The 12,944-nt window shown below is 33.3% G+C and overlaps 1 protein-coding gene across 3 annotated transcripts in view; it reads right to left on the reverse strand.

Annotated features, from left to right (window-relative positions):
• The window catches only part of FBXW7 (F-box and WD repeat domain containing 7), a 228,665-nt gene that overhangs the window by 12,533 nt on the left and 203,188 nt on the right, over positions 1-12,944 (reverse strand). For all 3 annotated transcript variants that reach the window (XM_039234352.1, XM_039234353.1, XM_039234354.1), the window contains 2 exons: positions 12,375-12,516; positions 3,563-3,697 (listed from right to left, as the gene is read on the reverse strand). In XM_039234352.1, the coding sequence (XP_039090283.1) occupies positions 3,563-3,697; positions 12,375-12,516 (277 nt within the window). The remainder of the gene's footprint in view (positions 1-3,562; positions 3,698-12,374; positions 12,517-12,944) is intronic.

Raw genomic sequence — 12,944 nt, forward strand, 5'->3', positions numbered from 1 at the left:
TGGAAAAGAGATGCTATTTAATGTCCAACATATTTAAAATAGTCATCTGTAAAAGTCTGTTGTTTTAGTTATCTAGCTGAAGTAGAAATCAGGTAATTTACAGAAACAGTCAATGGATCTTAAAGGCTAGAAAATAAATCCAGAGCACCTTAGATTTCAAAGGTACATCTCAAATCATCTATAATTTCCTTCATTACTGGTGATTATGAGATCACCAAGTCCAATGTCTGCATACATTAAAGAGAAATGAATTAAAGAGTAAAGAAACACTTAGGTGCTAAAGAGAATAGAAGTGCTAACTTCACAGGTAATCGGTACATTTTTTTCTTTAAAATAACAAAGACCTTAACTCAACTGTGAATTTCAACTCATTCTATTTAAATCTAGTCAGTTCTATTAAAAACATCTAAGTGTTGCAGAAAGTACACATAGCAAAATAAAAATAGAAAAAAAATCTGAACCAGTAAAAACATAAATCATAAAAGAAGCTAAGTTTAAACCACAGAAAAGTAGAACACAAATACACAGCAACAATATCTTACATGGTTTTTTAATTAAACTGCCAGGCGAAAAAGGAACAACAATTAGTTAAACAATTCTTAGTGTGTATTATGGTGGAAGTATACCAGTTGCATGAAGGAAGCAAAGTTTAGTCATGTGGGGGTCCTTATAGGGGGCAGAAAGTGGGCATTGTCCTGAATGACATCTCTATTATACCATAGCAGGGGAGTATAGGTTTGTTGTGGCCAAGTAAAATGGTCTGGCTAATGCAATTTTCTATTCATTTGTCTTTTTTTTTTTTTTTTAATGCTTATTTATTTTGAGAGGGGGTGTGTGGGGGGGGAGGTTAGAGAGAAAGAATCCCAAGCAGACTCCACACTGTCAGTGTAGAGCCCAACATGGGGGCTTGAACTTAACAAACCGTGAGATAATAACCTGAGCAAAAATTAAAGACTTGGGCACTTAACTGACTGAGCCACTCAGGTGTTCCTCTATTCATTTGTCTTAAAGGTAAAATCTAGATTCAGTTATTCCTCCTAAGGACTCAATAGACAGAAGCTCTTAAATTGGAAACTATTTCAGATAATTACTTTTTCCTTGGCCAAACTTGTCATTTCAATGAGAGTTGTTATTTTTTGTTTTTCTCTTTAACCTGGCATTTACTTAGATATAAGAGACCACCATGTTATACATGAGAGGTAGCTAATACTTTCCTGGAAAACTGTTGTATTTCCATGGATTGAACTAGTGAAAAAGGGGGGGAGGGATAAAAAAAGAATGAAGAAAATGTTGGCTAATCCTATCTTAAGACTTCAGATTTGGGGGGCACCTGAGTGGCTCAGTTGGTTAAGGATCTGACTCTTGATTTTGGCTACCATGATCTCATGGTTTGTGGGTTTGAGCCGCTGACAGTGCAGATGGGATTCTCTCTCTCCCCTTCCCTCTCTCTACCCCTTATCTGCTTGCTTGCTCTCTCTCAAATTAAATAATAAACTTTAAAAATATTTAAGAATTTAGGTCATCTAATGCATCACTATGCTTTTCTTGGCATTTACTTACAAAAATAAGGATAATGCAGTATATCACAAGCCTCTCACATGAGACTAGTGAGATTTTTATCAAGGTTTCTGAGATTAAAAAGTAAGTATTGGTAAAAAGCTTTGAGATCTATTGAAAGGAATTATAAGAAAATTATTACAAGTCCATTTTCTGACATGAAAGCAATGTTGTTTTAAATAATAACAACACTTAGTCTCCAATTAAGATAACAGTTTCCTTAAGGACTTAGATCTATACCATTCTTTCTCCAAATATAAAATAAAGCATTTTTTCAAAACACAAAATGTTACCTAGTAGTTCAAAAAGAGAGAAAACAGAAGATATGCTAAGCCAGAGCTCACTCTTGTTCTCTTCTGTAGCCAACACTTAATCCAAGAAAATCTTTATTGCATTTACACTGTTTATCGATAATTTGTGCTTAATTCTTAGACTCTTAAAAATATTTTAAAAAAAAAAATATTTTCAGATTCTTCTGATTTTAAATCATATTTTTTGTGTTCAAAAGTTATTATGGAAACACAAATAAAGCAAAACAAAACACTCACCATTCTTAGAGATAAGAGGACAAACTAGACTAAGAAAAAGTCTATATTTTAACAAAAATACTACCTTAAAATAAGGAGGATATCTAGGGAAACTAGGAAGAATATATGAGAGGTGACTAACTTTTACTTTCAGTCAAATACAAAACAAAAAAAAGCTACCTATTATGAATGTCCTTCTGGAAGCAAAGAGAGCTTATGTCATTTCATAAGCCAATTCTATTCAAAGGTTCAGCTTTAGAATGAGCCAGCAAGAATAAAAAATTTTTTCTGGGACAATGCTATTGCTATTTTTTTTTTTTTTTGCCATTAAAAAATTATTCCAAAGAAGAAACATTTCAGGAAAAAGATATTATTTCTACTTTGCTTTCATCTAGAGTAATGCTTACTTTCATACATTAAATATGATAAAACTGTTTTATTCATATCCAATGTGAAATTATTACTGAGACTATGTTTAATGCCTTTAGGATATTTAGAATGGTTATCCAAAAAAATTGACTCCTTTTCTCTTCATATTTGAGGTTTCAAGATCATTTGCAATAGTATATTAGTGTTTTATATATTGTTTTCTTAGCTGACATATAATTAGTGGCACATAAACAATTTGTGAAAATATAAACCATGGTGACACTGATTATTTAATGTCATATTATTTGTTTGCTGACAGAAATGAAACTGTGAAGCCTATAACATCAATAAAAGAACTACATCTAAGCTATGCTTCATTTATGCAGTCAAGAATGCCCATGTGATCATAATCAATCTATGATAAAAAATAGTGTCAGTTCACATAAAGATATAAAAACTAGGCATAAGTAATTCCAAAAGAAGTATTATAAGGATATAATCGATGCAGGACATCTGTGACTGCGTGTGTGTGCGTGTATGAGAGAAAGAGAGAGAGACAGAGATGGGGGCAAGACGGATGATTAATACAAAGAGATATACATGTGAAATTCCACATACTTTAAAACAATTACACAACATGAATTAACAGAGAACTATAATTCAATTGAATCATAAGACTATTAGTCTCAGAGGGAGTTTGGATAAAAAACACAAAATAAGAAAAAAATGCTATCTTAATAAAATCAGAATTTCTAAAAAAAATTACTACTATATATAATAAATATACCAAGACAACTAAAGGTTGGGCTTCAAATAACTGTAAAAAAATGTGATAAAGGAGTAATCAAATTAATGAAACTCAATAGCTTACTCTCATATGACTTACTGCAGTAGTGGAAAGAAGTCACTTAGTCCATAAACATACTTGAATCTGAAAATGATATTATTACATCATGGCAGCTTACCATTTACAGCTCTCTTTAACACTAATTAAGAGTGTTAAACCTACAATACTGATTACCATAATTAGCATGACCATGTTTAAAGGTGGTCGCTACGGAGTTATATTTTCAAATAGCATCCAGAAGAATATAACTGACAATCCTTACCTCTTTAGGGAGCAAGGAAATGAAGTCTCGTTGAAACTGGGGTTCTATCACTTGCATCATATGTTTTACTTGGGTTGGTTCACAACTATCAATCAGTTCATCTAAAGCAAGCAATTTCTCTGGTCCACTCCAGCTCTATCAAAAAGGAAGTAGAAATTTTTATTATTTTAATAGATGTCTCAAATTAGATACTCATAAAGGAAAATCTACATTTACACATAACATAAAAAGTGGCTACTTAGAGTGAAAGTTTCTCCAGGAGTCACTGAAGTGATAATCAATTATTCTCATCAAATTTACTAGCTACCTTTATTTTATAAAAGCTTAAGGAAAAGTCATGATTTTGACAAATATTTTTGCACTATATTATTATAAATGTTCTATGTTCATCTACCATCAAGATACTGATTGAGAAATCCGAGTTTTATTTGGAAACATCAACTTGGGCTACTAAGTAATCAGGGTATTTTCTCTATATTCTTTCTAGTGGGCACCATAAAATTTGATAGTGTTAATAAGGAACCCATCTGAGAGAAGACTGGCAACATCATTTAGAGAAAAATTAATAGCTGGATATACTGCACATCTGACAAGTGTCTTCCACAAAAGAGCTTTGATTTATTACATGAAAATAATTTCAGATAAAAAAATGCAAAAATATAGAACAGTAACTGACTCATTAGTACAATTAGAATGTGAACAAAAGGGTCAGAAACAAAGTACTACATTATGGAAAAACAAAAACACATCATTATACTTTAAAAATAGGAACTACTTAATACTAGGGGATTATTAAATTTTTTTTTTTTGCCAGTGAGGAACATCTGCACAGAAATGCCATGATTCTTAAAAGGAAACCTTAAAAAAACCATGTGAATAATTTAAAGTGTTAGAATTTCCCCTCAAAACAATCATGTAAAACATGTAAATAACCCAGGGTGCCTGGGTGGCTCAGTTGGTTAAGTGTTCGACTTCAGCTCAAGTCATGATCTCACGGTTTGTGGGTTCGAGCCCTGCATCAGGCTCTGTGCTGACAGCTAGCTTAGAGCCTGAAGCCTGTTTCAGATTCTGTATCTCTCTCTCTCTGACCCTCCCCTGCTCATGCTCTCTCTCAGAAATAAGTAAAACATAAAAAAAAAAAAAAAAAAGAAAAAAAAAACCCATGTAAATAACCCTGTGATACTTAAATGAAAGAACATCCTTGACCAGGCTGATTTAAGTACCTTTGTGAATTAGCATATCCAATTTGACATTCCATTTCTGCTCAAACTAGAAACCTGGATTTTGTAATATGTGAAATAGATAATAATTGAAAATTGAGATATATTGAGGACATAGGAAGCCTTATTTACAGTACTTTTTAAAGCACTGTACTTTAAACATTTTTTACCCCTTTAGAATCTATAATAAATTTCATTGAGGCTGAAATTCCTATCATAAAGTGTAGATTATGTTAATAGCATCAAACATTTCAGTAGTATTCCCATAGTACTTATCACAATCATTATCTTACTTAATCATAAAAACTCTGGGAAACATTCCTATTTTACTACCAAATATGAGGAAACATAGACTCTATGTAGTATCGTTTTCCTTTACTTCTATATATACATACGCATACCTAGAAGGCTCTCCTTGAGTACCCACCTTGTATCCTTTTTCATTAGGGTGAGGATTTATGCATAGAAATAAAAAAATACTTAAATATATGTATTTGCATACTCACGACCAATGAAAAGCAGTTACTTTGAAGTTCGATTATTTTGTTCAGTTTTTCTCACACACCTTCAAATTCTAGTTCAAAACTTAACACTGATCATCTCCACTCATCTCTAATCACTTAGTATCAATACTATAAACTCTAATTTATTGATTTATATTCCTCATAGAATTGAAGGTGGGTTTTCATAAATACGTTGTTCCTCTCCATTCATGGACACAGTATGAGGACATGTCCAATTTGGGTGATGGATAACTTATGTTGGCTTGATTAAAATGCGGCTTTAAGTAACTTGATAGCACAATAGTTTTAATGTAAACTTTTTAAACACATTTGCATATGTGAATGTTTGCCTTAGAAACACTTTTTAGAAGTGTTTATGGTTAAATTTTGATATAAAAATAAAGATATCCTATGTAATCTTCTCCAGGAACAGGGTGACAAATATTTCAACATATTACTATGCCATATACTTTACATAGATTAATGGCATTAGCTACTATGAATATTTCTACTTTAAGGTAATATACTTGTTTAATGTTGTCTTTTTTCAGTTAATGCATTATTACAGTTTTCTTAAAAAAGGATAGAAAAACATTATTAACATATGATATATAACTGCTAACAGAAAGTATCTTTTATCAAGGATTTTAGGGAATGGGGTATAGAATGAGAAAAGCCAGAACAAAAAAATAAATAACTAGTTCAGATTTTAAGTAAATAATAAAAGCTATGTCAGAAATTTCTATATATTTAAGGAAAGTCCATGACAAAAATTATGCCTGCATAGCAAAATGTTTCTAAGACTTTAAACAATGTTTTTGTTTTAAACAATATTTGATTTAATAAGTCAAATAAAATTAAATGTATATCTGGATTTAAATTATACATATATTCAACAGATGTTACTTTGTGACATTTTATTTAAAAGTATACCACTGACAAGGATTAGCAACACAGGCTGCAAGCTAGGTAGTAAATGAGACTGTTTCCACCTACCGCATATATTCAATAGTCTAAATACGTAAAATCACTTTCCTTAGATGGTTTCAATAAAGGTATAAACCATATAGAAAGCTTTCCTCTCTCTAGCCTGGATTTTTTTCCAGATCGGTATATAAAATTGCCTACTCAACATGTGTTCTTAGAGAGGTAATACACGGTTAACATATCCATGATCTTTCTCTTCAAATCTGCATGTCCACAATCTTCCTTATTCCAGTAAAATATAACTCTGTTCTATTAGTTGCTCAGGCCAAAAACTCTGGAGTCATCCCCAACTCTCCCATTCTCACCACTGTCAGATGGTTCTGATTCATCAATGAATTTTAAGGCCTTAAATTTCAAAATATATCCAGAATCTGACCATTAACCACACTGGTCTAGCTACTATTATCTCTCACCTCTTACCCAGGTGAGATTATTACTATAACCTCTTACCCAGTCTCTCAGCTTTCCACCTTTGCCCTCCTTGTTCTATTCTCCACAAAGTAGTTGGCTCATGAGTTTGAGCCCCACTTTGGGCTCTGGGCTCACAGCCTGGAGCCTGCTTTGGATTCTGTGTCTCCCTCTCTCTCTACTCTCTCTCTACTCCTCCCCCACTCATGCTCTGTCTCTCTCAAAAATAAATATTAAAAATATTTTTCAAAAAAAAATTCAAAGTAAAAACCAGTCTGGGTTGGCCTACAAGATACTATTCCCTACCCTTTTCCCTCTGGCTTACTTACTTTAGCCATAGACAAACCAAACATGCTCTGCTTCAGAGCCTTTTCACTTGTTGTTCCTGGAACATTCTTGCCTTTGATAACCACATGGCTTCTTCCCTACTTCTTTCTGAGACCAACTCCGGGCAACCCTTTTAAAATTGCAAACCAGTTCAAACGTGTCCCCCTACCCTCCAGCCTCTTCCATCCCTCTCCTATAATGTAAGTTCTGTGGAAAAGGATTTTTGGTTTGTTTTGTTCACTATTGTATTCCAAATCCAAAGTAGAACCTAGCACCAAAAAGGTGTTCAGTAATTATTTGTTGAATAAATAAATGAATACCCAAAGAGTCAGGAAATACTGCACCAACACTATCTCAAAATTCTCTCCAGAGAGTGTTTCTGGTATTTATATTTGACAGTATTACTAGGACTTACTTGTTTAGTTTGGTTCCAAGACTGATTCTAAATTTTTGTATACATGATTTACCAGCAAGGGAAGTATGTATTAACTTGAAAAACCAGCAGTTAATGACTATATTAAAACAAAATAACAACAAACATCATTCCTTCAATGAGGAATAGTGGAAAGAGCACTAAATTGCAGATCAGGAAACTCAACTTTTAGAAGACATATTGCCACTAATTAGATTACAGTTTAACCTCTGCAGGCCTTAGTTTCTTCATCTGCAAAAATGCTGGATAATTCTGATAATTATTTAATTTCTGTTCAAATAAACAGTTGTCTTGGATGAAAGCATCTTCCTTTGGTCTTTCACGGTAAAGTTATGTAAGAACATATTTAAGGGAATAGAAAAAATATTCCAAATTTGGAGAGGATCAAGAGAAACAAAACTTAATTTGTGGGCAAAATTGCAAATGCAAACTTGAAAATTCCCCATGAAAATGGTATTTTATTTCAGATAATTAGAGAATGAAGGTAGTAGAGAAGAATATAAAGAGCACTGAACTGTAATTAGGGGCTTGGGTTTCACCAGTAAACTCACCATGGAACCATATGAAAGTCCCTTAATTAATCTCAGAGACCCCACCTGTATAATGAGGGGTTTGGTCCAGACCAGTGTTTCCCAAATGCTGGTTGAGGAGTGTAAGAATCGGAGTCCTACAACTCACCATCAAAGAGTCTGATTCAGGAGTCAAGGTGGGGCTGAGGACATTTTATGTTTTAAATAAACAACTCATCCAGTATTGATGCAAGAGACTCACACACTGTAGTGGTTACTAGTCTGGATGATCTCTATATCCCATTCAGATATATATATTTTGTGACTTTTTGGCAGTACCATGCCTGAATTTCATGTGGTAAAGAACTGATTTCTCAACGACTTTCTTAAACTCTTCTTCACACAAGGTTTCTTAATCATACTGCCTTAAATACAATTGCAAAGTAACACTGAATTCATTTTCTTCTGGCATTATTCTGTTTTAGTATTTTGTTGACTAGCAAATAAAAAAGAGCTAAAAAAAAAGAGAACATATACAATGTCTAAGTGTTACCATGGAACTTAATTAAATCCTTCAAGAGAGTATTTATACTCCACTTTTAATTTCAAAACACATAAGTATTTTCTACTTTATCATTTAAAAAATATTTTGAGTATAAGTATTTTCAAAGTACATTCACAATTTTAATACAATGCAAATTTGTTTTGATTAAAGTAATGCTAATAACATTTGTATGAAGGTGTTTTTAATAGCCTCTTTTTAGACCTGAGAAAACTAAGGCTCACAAAGGCTATTTCTTGACCAAGAGAGGAAACGAACATTGAGTCTCCACTATATTTCCACATATAGCTTTAAGCACATTTACATGTTGTCTCCTGTTTGACAACTTTTCAGTGTTATATCTATTTTACAGAGGATGAAAATAGGCAAGAGTGGTTATGGTTACATAATACCAACAAAATTACCTAGTATTAAGAGGCAAAGCCAAAATTTGTACTAAGATCTTTTTATTCTAAGTCATATGTGCTTCTCACTATACCAGGATACCTCTAGATATAAATTTCAACATAAGATAATATTAATGTTATTGTTGCCTTTACTTGCTCTAAAATTTTCAAGTAAAAAAACCCCATACATTAACACCACAACGCACAAACAAAATGACCAATCCTCTGCCCCCAAATTAATAATCTGAACCATCAATCTGGTTGCAAAAAAAACAGAACCAACGGCTACTAAAAATTTACACAGCACAAAATTTCTGTTTTTTTGTTTTGTTTTGAATTTCCACTTCAATTTTGCAATGGCATTTTGTTTCAATTTCCCTTTATCCAAAATGGTATATCATTTGTTCTCATTCAATTTATAAATTGAGTACAGAGTACTTTGTCAGAATAGATGGAGCTGGACCAGAACAATGCTGTATCACTGCCTTAGGAGCAATAGCAGAACAGTAAGGGGACAAGCTCTCCCATTTTGCTTGTTATGCAATGGAAAAGTCATCATTAAATACCCCCACAGCACATCTGTAGAAATCATGCCAGTCTAATTATCCCTTCACTACAGCACACGGGTCAACTCGTGACTCCCCTACTTTACTATGAAATTATATCTCTCTACAAGTTAGCCATGAAAGCCTTGTAAGCTTGTAGGCAAGTGATTCATCTCTAGTTACTTTGGCACCAGCCCTGAAAATAAAGGGCAGTCCGTGAAAATAAACGAGGTCCTGGGTGTGTAAGAGACAGATACGGTACTCAAAAGATTAAGGTCCCGATACACCTGTTTAGTTGACTTTTTGTTGCTAGAAGATTTCTTTGCTGCAGAATATTTATCTGAAAAAAAAAAATACTATACCTGGAGGGATAATTCTACCTGTTATTCCGATTTGCTAAGAACAAGTTTTCTTCACTACATCTACTTCTCATATGAAAAGCAATCAAATGGGCTTTTTTATAGAACAAAAGCTAGTCTAATATTCTTTAGTTTATTGAATCCCATTAATACTAACTTTTTTTTTTTTAACAAATAACATTTCTGAAGATGGGATGCATCTAATAACCTATGGTATCTCAGACTTGGTGACATACAGTATGTAATACATAGATATTTCATTAAGAAAAGCATGAGTGAGCTGAACAAGTAAACATACAAAGAACTCCCTAAAACATCCTCACTGAAAAATAAAGGACAAATACCCCCTTCTATAAATCAATATTTGAGAGAGTTCTCTTAAAATTGGGAAAAGTCTAAATGTCTAGCAAAGAATATTTTGGTATTCTAAAACACTGGAAAAAATAGGCCCATATCACATACAAAATAAATCACTTGACTTCCTTCTGATAAGAAATAAAGATTTTCATATAAAATAAATCTTTTGCAGGTTGTCCACAATGATGAGAAAACTATTACGAACAGTGTAAATTTTTCAATCATGTTGATGCTTTCTTATAAAAATGGTATGAAGTAATTCTTTTCATTACTCATATGAAGCATTATCTCAAGTGCTGTGCCACTCACTGTGCGCATGTGCGAGCATGACAACACAAACCCATATTCCCATCTCCTTGGCTTAATCAGAGATGATAAAAATCTTCAAAGTATTTCCTTATGACTGTATGAATGCCTGAGTCCTCATTATTGATGGGATGCATTTCTTATCAAAAGGCTATAGTTAAAAAAAAAAAAAGTTAAAATTCTGAGTGCATATACAGAAAAAAATTAATTGAAATTAAAAAATAAATCAGGAACCTAAGGTAAAAGAACTGTGAGGAGGGGGTGGGGGGACTAATCCTTGGGGAAAGGTAAGGACTATGAAGACAGAAAAAAAATTTCTTTTTGATTGTAGTGGCTTAGTGATTGTAGTGGCTTATAATATTATAATGAGAGTGATCTACAGCGTTCATTCTCAGTCCCAGCACCAGTGACATTTTAGGCCTGATAACACTGCTATAGGAGGGTATGCTTTACATTGTCACTACTCACTAGAGGCCAGCAGCATCCAGCCCTCTACCCCATCAGTTGTAAAAACCAAAAATGCTTCAACTGAGGCAAAAACTTGCCCCCTGTCAAGAACCACTGCTCTAACCTTTCAGTCACCAACTGAAAAAAAGGATTACCTTTTTTTCTCTGAAATCACCTGAAGGGTAGAAAGCAACTTTTAAAATCCACTTAAAAACAACACTGATTCAAGTGAGTTTTCCAGCTACAGAAGAGAAAGATTGGGACATTTATTTAGTTTTTGCCCAGGAATTTAATATTATAAGGATTTACATAATGGACATCTTAAAAATCTGAAATATCAAATAAAATCAAATGAAGTATCTTCTTTTCCCTTATTCATTCTTATTCCCGTATGCATTTATAAAATACTACCAATCAAGCAGCTAGAGGTATGGAAATATATTCATTTTACATTAGTGTCATGGATAATATAAGAGATACCTTCACTTCACATAACTTATATTATTTAGTATTTACAAAGGATAATTAAGCAAGTGTTTAATCTAGGTCAACTATTTTGCTAAATGTTTGATATATATGCATTATCTCACTGGAAGAAGAGATAAATCAATTTAATATCACTACCATGATTTACAAAATTCGTAACAGAGGTTTGGTTGTAGCCAATCTTCCCAACAAACTTGCAAAGAATTTAAATGCCAGTAAAATACAGTAATCAGCATGTGAACACAATAGGCCACTCCCCAGCATGGAGGTGAGGAAGAGAAGCTGTATCAAAATCTTGGAGGCTACTAGAGTAACAGTGATGGGTAAGTCACCACCAGTGACTAATTAGCAGAGTTCCTACATTACTCCTAAATGTTTAACTTCTAAGCAATAAATTTTGGAAAAGAAGTACATTCGGAAACCCCAACATAAAAGAGAAAAGGAAGAAAGGTCTTATTATCCAAAAAGCAACAACAACAAAAAAAAGAATACACACTAATACAAAATAAGCACTGGATTCTCTTGATTAATATACTTAAAAATTAAAATGAGCCCCCTTATTTTCAGGAGCATTTTTTATTGACATATACTTCACACAACATCCAATTCACCATTTAAAATGTACACTTAAATGGCTGTCTTGCTGTGTAACCATTACCGCTATCCATTCCAGAACACTTCCATCACCCCAGAAAGAAATCCCATACCTATTACAGTTAGTCTCAACATCCCCTCACCAATCACAGAGCACTCACTAATCTACCTTCTGTCTCTATGTATTTGCCTGTTCTGGATATTTCATGTCAATATAATCATGCAATATGTGGCCTTTTGTGTCTGGCTTCTTTCACTTAACATTATGTTTTCAAGGTTCATCCATGGTGTAGCGTGTAAGGGTCCTTCTCATGGCTGAATAATCCTTTACTTTTTGCAGCAATTAAGTGAAGCATTTCAAGCACTGTGTTTAGACATGTCACCTGAAACATTTTCAGCCATTCCTGGAGGCCTGTAGGTGGTTGGACAGATGTAATTCTGCGTCGTTGTTGCCCTTGGCCATTGGCTGCTCTCAGGTCTCCAAAAGTTGTTGGTGTTGCTGAACATGGTACAAGCCCAGTGGTACTACAAAAACAACACAAGAGTGGAAACAAAGATAGGTATTTATTAAGAATAATTGGCTCTAATTTTAAAAAGCATGTGATGTGGCATATTTCAAATATCAATAGAATTATTATTTTTATTTGCTTATTTCCAGAGAGCAAGGATATACAAAATCTATTCTGCTATTCTTAGAGCAGGTTTCCTCCCTCCTACATAGCCACCTGTTATTATCCCAGCAATGCTAACTGCCACCAAATGACAGAATCTCTATGGCAAAACTGCAACTTCTTGACACATACAAATAATGTTAAAATATTTCCTTAGAAGATATAGGTTCTACTCTGTTATGACTGGTCTTCAGTGACTTAATTAAATAGAAGTTTAAATTTCCTTTATAAAAAGAGTTGTGAAACTTACTAATGCTTTAAAAAATTCCTATGTAGCAGCAG

This window comes from Hyaena hyaena, unplaced genomic scaffold (assembly GCF_003009895.1).
Source record: "Hyaena hyaena isolate Hyena2069 unplaced genomic scaffold, ASM300989v1 scaffold_89, whole genome shotgun sequence".
In the NCBI taxonomy this organism is placed as follows: domain Eukaryota; kingdom Metazoa; phylum Chordata; class Mammalia; order Carnivora; family Hyaenidae; genus Hyaena; species Hyaena hyaena.